At 44.0% G+C, this 15911-nt stretch overlaps 1 protein-coding gene across 1 annotated transcript in view; it reads left to right on the top strand.

The window, feature by feature from the left end:
- Positions 1-11359: 11359 nt before the first annotated feature.
- SAMD5 (sterile alpha motif domain containing 5) overlaps positions 11360-15911 on the top strand; it is a 52163-nt gene continuing 47611 nt past the window's right edge. The window contains exon 1 of the mRNA XM_060168442.1: positions 11360-11824. Within this exon, the coding sequence (XP_060024425.1) occupies positions 11360-11824 (465 nt within the window). The remainder of the gene's footprint in view (positions 11825-15911) is intronic.

Below are 15911 nucleotides of genomic sequence, written 5' to 3'. Positions count from 1 at the left end.
ACTGCTGTATCTCCACTCTTAGAACAGTATTTGAAACATGACAGGCACTCAATAAATATTAAATGACAAAGAACTAATCAGTGACATACGCTATTTTCCAATTTTTTGGTTCTGTTTCCACCCTACTAACGCAATAGCCATTGATCATATTCTTTATATAGATATTTTTTTCACAGTTCTAGTTCTAGCCATCTGCAACTCCGGCCTCTACATAATCTCTCTGATCTCTGTCATTGGCAATCTCACCTCCTGTTCTAATTACGGTAGGCCACCTTGTGCCCATCTACAGGGTTGCAAGCCATCCCACAGAACAATGTGGAGTTCGCATCGCCTATATATTTGTTTAACTTGTTATTACAAAAATTTGAAAACAGGTACAATAGTAAAGAAAATAATATAATTAACCCTATTTAATATAACCCAGCTTCAATAATTAACTCAAGGTTAGGCTTGTTTCATGTATTACTACCTCTTACTTCTCCAAATTACTCTGGAGCAAATCCCAGGCATTATATATTTCACCTGCAAAAATTGCAGCTCTATGGAATTACTACATTAAAAAAAAAAAGAAAGAAAACACACATAACTACAATATTGGTATCACCCCCCCAAATGATCAATTTCTTAATATCAACAAATATTTAGTCAGTATTTACATTTTTCTCATTTTCTTATAACAGTATTTAACAATGTCTGTTCAAATCAGGTTCCAGGAAAAGTCCATATTTTAAAATTGTTTGATCTGCCTTTTGTTTCTCTTGTCAAAGTCTCTGTCTCCCAATTCCTCTCCGCACCCACACCCTGACTTTGCCATTTTTGTTCAAGAAAAATGGCGTTTTTTTGGTAATCTCCTTTAGTCTGGATTTTGCTGATTGCATCTCCCACATGTTCATCTGCTGTATTCCCTATAAATTGGTAGTTGCTCATAGAACTTTGTTCAGAGTCAGGTTCAAGATAACTTCTGGCAAGACTTCTTCATAGGTAGTGTCTACTTCCAATGGAAGTAATAATAATGTCTGGATGTCTCTCTTTTAGTGATGCTGTCAGCCATTGACATACTACTAAGATCAGCAGTTATCAAGCTTTTTGCCTTGTGAGTACATTACACTCAAAAATTATTGAGGATCCCGCAGAGCTTTTGCTTTTGTGGATTGTATCTACTGATATTGACTATATTAAAAATTAAAACTGAGAAAACTTTAAAATATTTATTTGTTTAAAATAACAATAATAAAACATTATATGTTAACATAAATAGCATATTTTATGGGAGAAACTATATTTTCCAAAATAAAAAATTCACAAGAAGAAGAGCATTGTTTTACATTTTTACAAATCTCTTTACCGTCTGGTTTAATGGAATAGAAGAGCACTGGATTTTTCTTTCTGCTTCTGTATTCAATCTGTCACAATATGTTGCTTTAATTGAAGTGCATAAAAAATCCATCTTCACAAAGATGAGCTGTTAGAAGTGGAAGAATTATTTTAATACCCTTTTCAGATAACCGTAGATATTCTCCTTGGACACTATACAGAACCTTGATGAATGGTAGTTTTCTAAAGGTTAGTTGTAGTGTGAAATCTAAAACCATGTCAGTGGACTTTTCCTATTCAATTAAGAATAGGTTTATCTTCCTCTTTGAATGGATCTCTCACCAGGCATGATTCTGTGACAATATTTGGAAAATATACTGATATATGTAGAACTTCCAAATGTGGACATATTTCATTATTCAATATCAAAAAAACACATTTATTAATAACCATTGGTTATTTTTTAAAAATCTGTAGGTGTTGGGAAGCTGTCAAGCTCATGGTGGCAAACTCAAGTTTTCCCAAATTCAGATTTTTATTGGAAAATTTGAATTTTACCACTGGCAACAGATACTGTCAGTTGTTTACTTGACGTGTCAGTGTCACTTCATTCATTTTCAGGAAAATACCTGCCAATACCCAAATCTGAATAACCATAATTTTTCTGTCAATCATTCCTTGAAGTGAAAATTACGTTCCGTGGAAAAAGCAGTTAGTTCAGGGGCAACTCAATCACACAAGTGATTTTTAAGGAGATGACCACCAGAGGTCAGTAGTCAGCATAAAGGCTTTATGTGTATTTCTACCTTCTTTTAACATGGAAAAAAAATTTTTTTTTTGTAATCGGTCAAGATTTAATACAATTAATTACTTTTACTGCTTCATTAGGAAATTCTGAGGTGAAATTGCCTTGTTTCTGTCTTGCAGTGTGTGTTGGTAGAAATACAATGGCTGCTAGTGAGGTGGTTTGTGCCACCGCCTTGACAGGTATTGAGGCCCCAGCAGTTTTGCCCACCATTACTTTTGTACCATTATTATAAAAGTTAACACAGGGGAGAAGGCCAATAATGTCTTCATAGTGCCATGAATATAATATTGAACTTGTGGTCTCCCTAAAAGCTTCTTAGGGATTCCTATTTTGAAGTCTACTGGTAGATATATTACTTTAATAGGAGTCGCATTAGTGACATTTTAATTTTCATAGCTGGGATGCTTCTATGAAGAAATTTCTCCTCATCAATGATTTTGTTTCCTGAGTTACAAATCATATAGGAAAAGCAGGAAAAGTGCTTGATTCATTCTCTTTAGGTACCCGTCTTTAAAATAATGAAGTGGTTCTCTAATATCCTCTAAAGCTTACCAAGGAGGGTCTTATTAAAATATCATAGGAACTTATGAGTTTAAACATATTTGATCAGTTTTCATTCATTACACTTATGATCCTAATTGATAATGCTCAAATTATTCCATCTTTGTCTGGTGGGAACTTGTTCAGGTTGGTGCCTGAGCCCTTTGGCATGCCTAGCTGTCTTTGATAGATACCTTGTCTTCTGCTATGACAACATTTCCCAGACTAATCTTGTTCATTTCCTTCCCCAAACCTGCAACTGGGCATTTTTTTAAGGAAGTAGTTCCCTTTAGTGGGAAATAGTATTTGAGATCAGAATTTGGGTTCTAGAGGTCTCATTACTATTGGGTCAATCATTTTTTCTAAACCTTTTTGTAGACAAAGCTAAGAAAAGGGTTTTTTTTAAGATAAAATATATTATGAGTTCATATTATTTCAAATTAAAATTTAGGACTACGGAGTTTTATTTTTAACTCATTGATCTTACAACTCTAGCTCCTTTTCAATCGTGCTTTCAAAAATCTTGGATCTCAACACCACCAACAATTATTATTTGATTTATACCACATTATACATGTAACAATGTCTTCGTAACAATCCAAATACTATTAACAACAGTCTCATTAGTAAACAAATAGTTTACTATTTGTTGTTGTTGTTCTTTTTTCCTTAGGTGATCCCATTGGGTTTGTATGGTCAAATTGCCCTTTTAAGTCCCTTAGATAGCTCCTCTCTGTGAGGTTATGCCACTACAGGGCAAATAGGTTTCTTTGTTTTGTTTTATTTCTAATTTGCGGAGGTTGATTTTAAAATTTAATTTAATTTTATGATTATTTAAAACATTTTCATTGTTCCACAGCCAAATCGACAAAATATGTTTAAAAAAAAAATCTAGGTCTTAGCCCCATCTCTTCCACCCTATGCCATCTATCTCTTTTTGAATAATCATTTCTCAAATTGTAGGACATATATTCACACCTCCTCCTCCTTAAATTAAGTATAGAATACTAAATGTAAGTATTGAATACTTTCCTCCATCTTGCTTTTTTTTTTTCAAATAGTGGTATAGCCTGGAGCTCACTCCATGCTCATGTACAGAGGGAGTCCTCATTCCTTTTAACAGTTGCCAAGTACTTCACTGTGTCGTTTAACCATAGCTTATTCCATCAGTCCCTTATTGATGGACATTTGGGCTGGTGCTAATATTTAGCTATTACAAAAAGAACTGTGATTAACAGTCTTATGCATACTTAAACAAGTTTTTAAAAAATTTTTGCTAGTATATCTTTGAGATAGATTCACAGAAGTGGGAATGCGAAGTTGAAGGATAAATGAACATGAAACTTGCTGGCTATCACCAAATCCCCCTCCATAGGTGTTATGCTGATTATTTGTTCATTTTTTCTCATCTCTCTACCCACCATTTCATCCTCCACTTTGAGATGCAGGTGCTGGGACTCAGCGCTCCACCTTTCTGCTTTACCGGCTGGCTCCCTGCTAAGTTCTGGCAAAAGTGTGCTAGAGGTGGGCTGCAAAGCAGGAAGAAGAATGAGGGACTTGCTACTTTCTGCTTTGTTCCCTCTTCTTGTCAGAGTCACCCCTGCAATGGCGTTTCATCCAGTAAGGACAGGTTACGGTTTCCAGTTTTCTACACTCTTAGATCCCTCCCTAAGGTTTCAGCCCCAGCTAGTAAGCAGCCTTCCTTAGAAACCTCAGCTCTGCAGGGGGACCTGAGGTACCTCTACCAGCCAGATGGTGTTCCTTCCTCAGAAGTCTGACCCCAGCTCCATGGGGTCCTTCCTCCTAACCAATCAGGTAGCACACATTTCTCAGAATTCTGGGTCCCCGCTCAGCAGGGCTCCTTCTTGAAGTTTTTATATTCTAATAATTCCAACCTCTTTCCTTTGTTCCCTCAATTTTTAAGGATAAATAGCTACTTCCTAAAGTTACTACATCTGGTATACTGCAGGGTTTACTTTTTGTCTTTTAGATTCAATACTTGGTTAAATTCTCTTTCAAATAAATAGATACTGTTTTATTTTTCTGAGTCTGAGCAACGCAGAGGTTGTACCATTTTGCCTTTTTATTCTCAATTTTGAGAATGTTTGTTTCTCTGCGGTCTTGCCAACTGAGTTTCTTGCTAAACTTTTGTTTTTTGCTAATCTGATAGGTAAGTGGTGGTCTCTCAGTATATTTTGAAAGTGCATTTCTTTTATCTTGAGGAAGGTAGAGAATGGTTTCAGATGAATATCCATTTGCATTTTTACTGGGAACTCTGGCCAATTTTCATTTAGGTCTATTGCCTTTTTTCCTCTTCTATTTTGAGATGCTTTTTTTGGTATTAGCTTTTCCAATCCTTGATTGTCACATAAGTTCTAAATGTTTTCCCAGAGGGTGTCATTAGCCTTTTTTACTTTGCTAATGGCAGTTTCAATTTTAATTTTATTTGTTTGCCATGCAAAGGCTTTTTATATTTATGTAATCAAAGGCATCAATCTTTTTTCCCATTGCTTCTAGAAGTGGATTCAAAATTAAGAAAGTCTTCCCTTCTCCCAAGTTACCCATATTTTCTTTTAGTATGTATATCGTTTCACCTTTATCTTTAAATTGTTGATCCATCTGGAATTTATCCTGATGTACCGTATAAGGAATGTATCATTTATATTTTTTCTGGGCAGGACCCTGAAGACCCCGCTCTCCTTGCTCATGAAACCAGCAAGTCCTCGGAAGTCAGGACACATTGGCGGAGAGCATGCTGCCAAGACCATGGCCATGGTCCAAGCTGTTAGGGTCTGGGATCACTCGGACAAGACAGATGAACAACACCAAGAGTCTGAAATTTGGCTTTGGTGAAACTGATAGGCTGAAAAGTTTTAAAGATGTATTCAAAACATCTACAATTCCCGGGTTTGTCCAACACACTTCTAGGAACAGGGCTTTGCTGGTTTAAGAATCTGGTGCTGCACTCAGATAGGATGTTAACACACCCATAAATGAGGTCTGAGTTTGCATATGTATATCCAAAGTGACCTCAAAGGTCACAGACAGTCCACCTGCCTCTCTCTAAAGCTGGAAAAGAAACAAGGCCTAAGGTTTCCATAGGAGCCCCAATTACTGCAGGTTTCCTATAAGTTAAGGGTTCAAGAGTTTTAGAGTGTATATTCCAATAGCAAATTTGAACCAAATAAGGAGGAAGAAAGATTTGAAAAGAAACACATAAAATTACTTTGTCTCAAAAGAGACCACCTACAACCTCTCACTCACGGGAGCCAAATAGATCTCAGGAAGTAACCTCACCAAACCATTTGTCCTAACACCTGAATGGAAATGAACTGTTAGATGGGAACAGCTAGTATGTGTTCAGTTTTGGTCATAAATGGAATGATTTCATTTTTGTGATTAGGTAGATAACTTGCACTTGTCTGAAATAGTTTTTATCAATATCATTTCACTTGTATGAGATTATGTAACCTAACTTTCAGGTGGTAAGTTAACTTTGCTGATTTAGATTAAAAAAAAAAAGGTACTCCTAACAGCTGCCTATCATTTAACAAAATACTTCACCTACCATCTTTACTTTAGGAAACACTGAACTAATCAATCCTTTCCTCCTCTTCTTGAGTGAATTTTAAAATACAGCATGTTTCGGGCTTACCAGAGATAAGAGCATAGATTTATTATTTTTTTAATGGATCTCATTTTATTTTCTATCACTATTAGTCTCTTGCTTGGCTTTTTCTGTTAGTGATCTCCAGGTCTCTGACTTTTTTGAACATTTTGTTTTTTTTACCCTTTGTTCCTTCCTTAAAGAAAGAAAGGCCTGTTATAATAGAAATGAATAATCTAATGGAATCCTGCTGCTACTCCCTACTGCTTCGTGTCTCTCCTTCTTTTACATACGTGTTGTCACACACAAGTATAATGTATACAGCTCAGACATATTAACAGGTGCCCCCGCCCAGCCTGCCCCCAATTCAGTTGCCAACCCAACGTCTGACTCCCAGCCACCAGAGAACACATTGCCTATTACATCACTCAAGTCCATTATTCTCCTTTCTCCCTATGGCATCCGCTCCTCCTAGATGCTTTTTAGCTCATAGTTTAAACAGAGGCAAGACATATTCTGCATTTTAAGATTAATATTATATATCCTTGACTTCTACAAGCCTAGACACAATGGGGACTGATGTTTAATAGATATTAATGGAAATTAATTTTTACACACCCTACATGCAAACAATTTATTCCCAAAAAAAAATGGTATGAAACCTTAAGTGGCACCGAGAAAATTTCAAAACAAATTGTTTTTCACTCTATATCCTTAGATCAGGTTACAGAGTCTGAGCAAAGTAGAAAAGTAGAAAAGCTGTCTTTTGAAATTTAGAATTTAAAACTTGAATATAATTATCATTAATTTATTACACTGAGTATCAACAGGCATTTTGCCATAGTTATTACTGTTACAGAACAGTTCTCAAAGAATGCCTACAAAGAAACGTTGTCTACAACCTATTTTCCCATTAATTTTCATCAGGCAAGGAGTCCTCTCTGCAAAAAAACATCTGGCTCCAAACATATTAAATAATAATCAGCATCATAAATGTTTTGAACATTTTTATAAAAAGAAAAAGATTCTAATAAAGCAATACCACTTGAAAATACTTGTAAAATTATAGGTACTCGACAATGTGTGTTGAGTAAATTAATTTGGTGTTCCAAGGCTGTGCCTAGAAGCATAATAGCCACTTGTTTTTTTTAAATACATTTCTGTCTGGATGTAAAATAGTTTAATTACACATTTTGGCTAGTGTAAAGATTCATGGAATTTGAATAATTAATTAAAGATAGAAGAAAATATCACCTTTGTAATCTTCTTAATTCATGAACTCACAAAAAACTATGGGTTTATTCTCTACATATTTAGAATGCTGAAATCTCTCCAGTTCCAATTAATGAAGGAAATCTCATCTCTTTTTGTTTCAGTGCCTGGCACTGAAATGCCTACTTAATAAACGTTTGATGAGCAAATGAATGTTTTTGACAGTAGCCAGGCGCTTACAGCAAAAAATGAGGTAATTCAGTGCATTGTGAAGAACATAGGAGGAAACAGATCTGGGTTCCTGTCCTAGATCTGTCACAAACTAGCCGTGTGACCTTAGGTAAGTAATTTGATCTTCCTGAGCTTCAACTTCCTTCATGTAAATATGGATGTTTGAGATGACCTTGAATGGCCTTCTAGCTCCAAAACACTACAGTTCTAAATCTTAAAACTGCCTGTTGTACTTTGGACTTTAGCCTTGTGTCTCTCCCTCCTGTTTAGCCTATAAAACTTTTGTATTTGCGATTATATGTAGTTGCCTCTGGAACTAAATCTATTAAGAGGTTCAGTATGCTAAGGCAAAGCAGAAGAAAGATAGTAGCCTTGAGGGCTCACAAATAAAAGACTTGAGCAAGTGTAGGAAATAAGAGAAGTAGAAGGGAACAAGTGTCTCAGTTCAGAATAGTGAAGTCTCCACATAGCAGGCTTTCTCTACAGGTAACAGTAAGTTTTATTTATGACTGATTAACAGCGATTGATTTATAAAAGCCTTCCCTTTCAAAGAGAGCACCAGGATGCTTTATTTCCTAATTGGATAGTGGCTTTGCACATAAATAAAGGGAGAATCCCAGCCACCGGTTGGGAAGACACTTTGACATGGCAGGTTTCTTCTTGTCTCTGCCCTGATTTACTGTATGACCTTGGACAAGTAGTTTATCTTCCCCCAAACAAGTTTCCGTAATTATAAAACGGAAATACAAATACTTGCTGCCGTCACTGGGGATTAATGATCAAGGTGAGTGTCTTCAAGCTCCCAGAGGGGAAAAAGCTGTATATAACTAAGCAAAGAACCCCTCGGTAACACTGTTCGACTTTTCACACAACTGGGGAAAGAAAAAAGCCACAGCACTAAAAAACCCTGCAGCTTTCAGTTTCACAGTCTAAACACAAAAAGCGCTCCCCTCTTACAACCAGACCAATTTTTCCTGCACGTTACCCAGCACACTCTGGAGACGAGGAAGTTTCCTGGCTGGAAGACAGGCGCTGAATTTATTCCTCCAGGGTTCTGGCCCTTGCTCTATCGTGAACAGTGACATCTTTGGGGTGGGGTGGGTGGGCAAATTGGTGTTTCGGTGCCTCCATTTCTTCTTCTGTAAGATGCTGGATAATAATACGGCTTTCCATATATAAGGAGATATGTGTAAGTACCTGGCGTATGGTAAATTACAAATAAATAACCTGCTGTAACTTCTGTTCTTAGCAGCATAGTTCAAACTGCTGGAGTATTTTCCTCCTAAAAGTCAAAGGTCTTTATGAAACAGTGTCGGGGTACAAAGGTAAACCTGCTGTAAACATTTGTATTTTAAAAGGGGGTCGGGGAACTAATATAAAGCCTTGAAGCTCACTTCTTTGGCTGAGTAAGTTTGGGGGTAGGGGTGCTTGAACAACTCGTTAAAATTCGGCCGCGCGATCGCTAGGGGGCACCGTGAGCCTGCTTTGGCGAGACAGAGACTGCGAGCTGCGCCGGGCGGAAGGGGCTTGGTGCTTTCAGCACCCAAGCGCGCGGGAGAAACGCAACCTAGCATTGCCGGCGACCCTAGGGCGAGCTCCGTCAGGCGTGACCCGGGCGACCCAGCGGGGGTGGGGGACGGGCTACATGCAGCCCCACAGCTCTTCGCGCTCGACTCCCCACGCCCACCAGACTCCTTCCTGGCAGATCCTTCCTGGCAACTGTTCTTAATGTGGTATCCGCGAGTCCGGAGGCTTGGGAACCCGGCCCACGCTCTCCCCCTGCCCCCAGCTATAGGCAATATTTTGGGTGCACCTAGGTGGGTTGTTTCGCCCGCCCAAAGGGCCAAAACTGTCATTTGATTCTTTAAGGGCTCTACGTCCCCAAAGGGGTTCAGCTCTTTTGATTTAGGAAAGAGGACCCCCTCCCTGCCCTGAAGGCTAAATGAGCAGGTCTGGAAACGACACTGAAATCATCGTCGAGTCGGGGCTAGCGGCTGGCACGCCCCACGGCGACTCCAGGAAAAGTGTCCAGTTCAGGTCCTGAAATGGGTCAGGTGCGAAGTTGAAACGCCCTTCCGCGAAGAGTGGAGGCAGTGAACCTGCCCCACTGAGTACCTAGACCAAAATTCCCTTAGCCTCAAGAAGAGGTCAACACACTTAAGGAAACTCGGGCGAGGCACTCGGCGGTTCCACCTGCTCCTCGGGTCCCCGCCCCAGGGGCCTGTTCAGGCATTGGGCACGAAAGGGAAAATCGGTAGATGGTGTTCTTCCCTAGAGAGAAAGTGTGGCGGGCGGAGGTTGGTGCGTCTCCTCTAACGCGAGCTGGGTGCTGGTGTATCGATGTCCACGCGATCCCGGGGCGGGAGGCGTAAGCTCTGCTCCCCAGGCTCCTGGACTGAACGCCTCGAAGTGTCATCCCTGGGGGTAGAGCACCCGAAGAGGCAGGGCAGAGTGCTGGGGTGTGTGTGGGGGGGACCAGAAAGAAAGCACAGTGGAGACGAGGGTGAGAGAACCCGGCAGAAAGTCGCCGGGGTGGGGGGGGGCGGGGCGAGAGGGAATGCGCCAGCCGAGGGGAAATTTCGTACAACCCGTCCCAAACTTTCGCAGACCCGGGGGCCTAGGAAGGGAGAGCCAGGCAGAAGTACCAGCCTCTCCCGCCGCCCAGAGTGCCCAGCTGCAGCGAGGAGGGGCCGCACGCAGCGCCGGCTGAAACGGGCGGTCCCCGCGTCGCGCCCACCCGCCGAGCCAAAGCGCCGCGGCCGGGCGCCGAGCGGCCGTTCCTGGGAGAAGCCAGAACGCCGGGCTCCGGCCTTGCGCACGGGCTCCGAGCAAGGGGGATCCAACGCGGATCGGGAAAGGAGAAGGGAAACTTGACCTTCCAGCCTCTCCCAGCCTCTCCCAGCCTGGGGAAGTGCCCGTGGGCGACCGGCGAGCGCGCAGGCTGCAGCCAGAGAGGTTCGGGAAGAAGTGAGCGCAGAGATTTCCACGAGCTAGAGAAAGCGGATTAAAAACAAATGTGAAAAGCAATCCAAGGCATCCGCGGGAGCCCGGCAGTTTAGGAGACACCCCCTCTCCGCTAGGAGGACGACAGTGACTCGCACTAGCGAAGACGAGGCGCTCCTGGGCGGCCGCGGATCTGCGCCGAGGAGCTGCCTCCGCAGCGTGGGGCGCGCGTTCAGACGCCAACGGCGGCGGCCAGAAACTGAGATGCGGCGCGCAGCCCTAGGACGGTCCGGGCTGCGGAAAGTCCTGGGCGGCGCGACGCGCCGCTGACCCCGCGCGGGTCCGAGGGGTGTGCCCGGGCCCCGCCCGCCTCCGCCCCCTCGCGCGCCCGCCGCGCGCCCCTCCCCTAGGCGCCGGCGGCGGCGGCGGAGAAGCTAGGGGCGGCGCGGAGCGGCTCCCCCAGCCGCCAGTGCCTGCGAGCTCCAGGCTGCTTGGGGAATTCACTTTGCCGCTTTTCCGCTTCTCCCTCTTCAGGCTTCTGATGGCTTTCTATCTCCGGCCCTATCCTTTTCTTTAAAAGGAAAACTTCACTGAGATTTTTTTCTTTCCCTTTGGAGGAGAGGATTAAAAGTTCTCAGAACTGGTGCCGGCCGTGCCGCTCGGGCGCTGGGACGCCGTTTGCCGGCGGGGGTTCCAGTCCCACCATGTGCACCAACATAGTTTACGAGTGGCTGAAAGCGCTGCAGCTCCCGCAGTACGCGGAGTCCTTCGTGGATAACGGCTACGATGACCTGGAGGTGTGCAAGCAGATCGGGGACCCGGACCTGGACGCCATCGGGGTGCTGGCGCCCGCGCACCGGCGTCGCATCCTGGAGGCCGTGCGCCGGCTGCGGGAGCAGGACGCCGCCGCCGCCGGCCTCTACTTCACGCTGGAGCCGCAGCCGCCGCCCGCGCCACCCGGGCCGCCTTCGGTCGCCGTTCCCACTCGCCGCCGGGGGGAGCCTTGCGGCGGCCAGGCCCAGGGCCCCCGCGGGGACCCCCGCAGCCTGACGACCGCCCCTCGCGGCAGGGAGCTGGTGAGCTACCCGAAGCTGAAGCTGAAGATCATGATCAGGGATAAGCTCGTCCGCGACGGCATCCACCTGAGCAAGCCCCCGTACTCCCGCAAGGTAAGGAGGCGGCGTGGGCGCGCGGCGGGAGGGACGCGGCCCGGCCGCTCCTGCCCAGGCTTGGCAGCCCGCTTTTCCCAGGAAACGACGGGAGACGAGGAGGCTCTGGGTATTTGGGATTCTCTTCTGGGTTCTTTCTGTGTTCGCTTTTTATCCCTTGCTTCCCGGTGCCACCAACGGTTGATACGACAGGATCCCTCACCCAGGTGTTACTTCTAAACTAGGACCAAGTGTCCGCGGAGGCTCGGTCAGGAACTGGGTGCGCCGTGCTTCTCCAGGAGCACAGGACAGTCATGATACCCTCCGTGGGAGTGTTTGGGTCTGAAGGTACCAGAAGACTGGTTAAAACCCACATTGTTCTCGACCTTTCTTTTTCTCACCTTTTTGAGACGCTCCCAAGGGAAATTGGCCGACCCTTTCCTTCAAAGAGTGAGAAATGATGCCCTGTTGCTCTCAATTCCATAAAGTCGAATCCCAGCTGCAAATTTGAAAAGTGAACGATTGACATGAACAGTCTAGGGGAAAAGTTAACAAAACACAAGTCAGTCCGCTTGGGATAAGTTCCTTCAGCTTAAGTATAGGGAGGTAATGGGTGCTAAGGACATTGGTGGTAATGGGGTCACTGAGGGCGTGCTGCTGAGTTCTGTGCTGGGTCACCGGTTTGGTTGATTATTAATCCAGATGAGATGAAGCAGGTACAGCTGTGACTTCTAGAAAGCCTGAGTGGATTCTCATGTAGGAAAGGAGAGCACAGCACAAGGAAGTGAGATTTTCCATCACCAGTGAGGACTTCCCTGGGGAGAAGCTGGGAAAGTATGGCAGCTGATCTGTGAGGAAGGCTGAACTGTGGATTTGGGCCTTTAATAATTAACTACGGAAAGTCTTAATTTCTTACAAGAGCTCGGCCACCAGCTGAGTCCGTTCAGTTCAGGCTTCTGCAGCCATCCAGGTAGAGGGTCCTGACTTGAAAGGGAGAAGTAAACAGTATATGTAATCCTCAAGCTTGCCTGGAGTTGCCCAGGAAAAGGAGCACCTCAGCGGGAAAGTCAAGACATAGAGAGAAGCCCAGCGGAGAATGGTGGCAAGGATGCTGTAGCTGGAGGGGAGTAGACACAGCACCGCAGCAGAGACATGCGGGTAATCCAAATGTTGTGTGCGGATAATCCAAATGTTGTGTGCTTGTCTAGGGCACTTGCGTTGCTTTATAGTCCTAAGTTACGGTCATACGTCTGGATTTAAGGAAGTTCAAGAGAAAACTTTGTAAAAAGTAGATAAAAATATCTAGGGTAGATGAGAATAGAAGGTTTAATATTATCCATAGGTTATCTTGTAAGACAGGCAACTGAGATAACCGGCTTAAGAGTATAAATTTGTTTTGTATGAACTATGTAAAGAGGGCAAGTCCGGAGGACAGTTTGCCTTAAGTTAAACACATGTTCCAGTTACCCACTCTGACTGTGTTTCTGCTATGTGCCCCAAACAGGGCGATGAAGGGGAGAACACAGTTTTCCCAGGCAGGTAGAGGTGGAGATACGTGTAGTGTGTATACAGTGACTCTGACATCAGTGTAAAATAAAGGCTCGTTCCTGGAGATGGCAGGTCAAAGGAGTTCAAGGCCAGTCAGACTTTTGTGATTACATCCTGGGAAGTGAGGTGGGCTTAGGCTGAGAGAGTGTGAGCTCCTGGGCACCTGGTGAGGGCAGAGGTCAAGTCCTGGCCAGAAAGGGATGCCGGGTACAAGTTCATATCACTAGGGCTTGCTGCTTCTTCAGAAGAGCTGGGTACGGGGCTGGGTGGGTAGAGGAGAGTGTGGGCTGCAGGTGGGGATGACGTAACACATTTTGATTCTGATGCTTAAAAAGGCCTCGATATCAAAGTCAGAAGCTGAAAAGGATAAGTGGAAGAGGGTTCTAAGGACATGAATGTCTGGGCATTGGCTTTGGACTGTGCAGTCCTGCCTAGATCAGTGTGTGAGATGGTAGTGCATTTGAGTAAGTGCAATTTATCGAAGAAAATTTCGACTTACATTGTAGTACTATTTACTTTTGTAAATAATACTTTCTGTCAACTTCTATATAAATCCCATAACAATAATGTTTGATAGTAAAAATATACCCTCATTCACTTTCTACACATGTGTAATTTCTCAAAGTGATGAAGAATAAAATGGGGCCAGAAGTGTTTGTGTACCTCCTTCATCGATGCTCCAAGTGGGGACCAAAAAAATGGAGCTGACGAATTTAAGTGTAAAAAAAATTCTGTCACTTCATGTATTTGTTACAAGAAAAACACACACTGAAACAGAAACTAAAATACAATTAATGTACCCCAAACTGAGCATGCACATGTACAGTGCCAGATCATGTTGCTTTTTCTGAATTTGTTGCCTACGTATGCATTGCTTCTTAAATTTTGGATTTTAAATGATCTAAGAAGTTGTTTTCTGCAACAGTGTTAGGACTCTTTTTTTTAAATTAATTAATTTATTTTTGGCTGCATTGGGTCTTTGTTGCTGCACACGGGCTTTCTCTAGCTGCAGTGAGCAGGGGCTACTCTTCGTTGTGGTGCGCGGGCTTCTTATTGCAGTGGCTTCTCTTGTTGCGGAGCCCGGGCTCTAGGCACGCGGGCTTCAGTAGTTGTGCCTCACGGGCTCTAGAGCACAGGCTCAGTAGTTGTGGCACACAAGTAGTTGTGGGCTTAGTTGCTCTGCGGCATGTGGGGTCTTCCCGGACCACGGCTTGAACCCGTGTCCCCTGCATTGGCAGGCGGATTCTTAACCACTGCGCCACCAGGGAAGCCCAGGACTCTTCTTTAAAGTGTGATCCACTTTTTAATTTCTCCAGATTCCTTGGCTCTGTCATGATCAGAACACAGTGTTCATTCTGTGCATTTGGAATTCTGCTTGTTAGAGAGGCCTCACGTCTCCTTTATAGTCTTTGCGTGGCTGATCCTTGTAATTTTTTTGTACTTTGGTGAGAATATTAGATGGTTTGAAAGCGGATTTTATGTAGGGTGATCAAGGCAGGAATAGTGAATCTTTACAGAGGAAAGTAAGTTGAGGAATTTTCCCAGGAATTACTTGAAAGGACTGCAGGATTGTGTTATTTGCCCCAATAACAGTTAATGTTACCGGGAACTGTGCTGCAGTGCTGTGTTCATTGTCTTATCAACAGTTGACACTTTCCTCTTTTAGGTGAGTTAAAATGTAAGAAAAGTAAGTTTCTCTCTGTACCAAGGCAATCCAGCTTTGGAAAACCAGGAGCTTGGAAAGAGCGTGGCTTGAATCTAAAAACATTGGATGAATCCCTCTTCTGCTCTGTCCTTAGCTTCTCCGACTGCTGTGATTTCTACCTTAATGAAGTGGGGATATGTTTTCACAAAGTAAGGATTAGGAAAAGCTTTGTGTACATGTTCTCGATATTTTTTCAAGCTTCTCTATGCTGAGGCTCTGCCAGGCTCCAGGTTACTGTGATTGGCAGGATGCAGAAGTCCTGCCTTCAAGGAACTTGGGATCTAGCGGGGAAGACATAAAATGGGATGAACAACAATGATAAAGTACAGTGATTGCTTCCAACCTAGTTTGCGGGGAGGGGGATCATGGCAGACTTTCTAGAACTGGCCTTTGGTCTGAGAACTGAAGGATGGAGGGTTCAGCCTGAAGGAGAGGAGGGTCCTAAGGGAACAAGTGTTCTAGGTATAGAGAACAGTGTGTGCAAAGGGCCAGAAAGGGAAGAAGTGCAGCAGGGCACCGGGAATTTAAAGGAATTCAGTCTGGCTGGAGCACGGAATGCTTGGAAGAAGTGGCAAGAGACGGCGAGACAGGCAGGGGCTGGTCCTGGATGGCCTTGGAGTAATGTGTAGGCGCTGGAGTGTATCTCGAGAGGGGAGCTATTGATGGATCCTGACCAGAGATAGAGGAAATGATTAGGACGAGGTTGCAGTGTCAGGAGAGATTTGCCGGCAGCCTGGACTGCGTGGCGACAGGCTGGGAGGCGCCATGGAGGTAACTGAGGGGTAGAATTGCCGGGACTGGATGATTGTTTGGACGACAGGGATGAGGGGAGAGAGGTTGGGATGACGTGTAGAT

This window comes from Lagenorhynchus albirostris, chromosome 12 (assembly GCF_949774975.1).
Source record: "Lagenorhynchus albirostris chromosome 12, mLagAlb1.1, whole genome shotgun sequence".
NCBI classification, from domain to species: domain Eukaryota; kingdom Metazoa; phylum Chordata; class Mammalia; order Artiodactyla; family Delphinidae; genus Lagenorhynchus; species Lagenorhynchus albirostris.
Note: the sequence above shows the minus strand (reverse complement) of the source record. Positions and strands in the feature narration are given on the sequence as shown.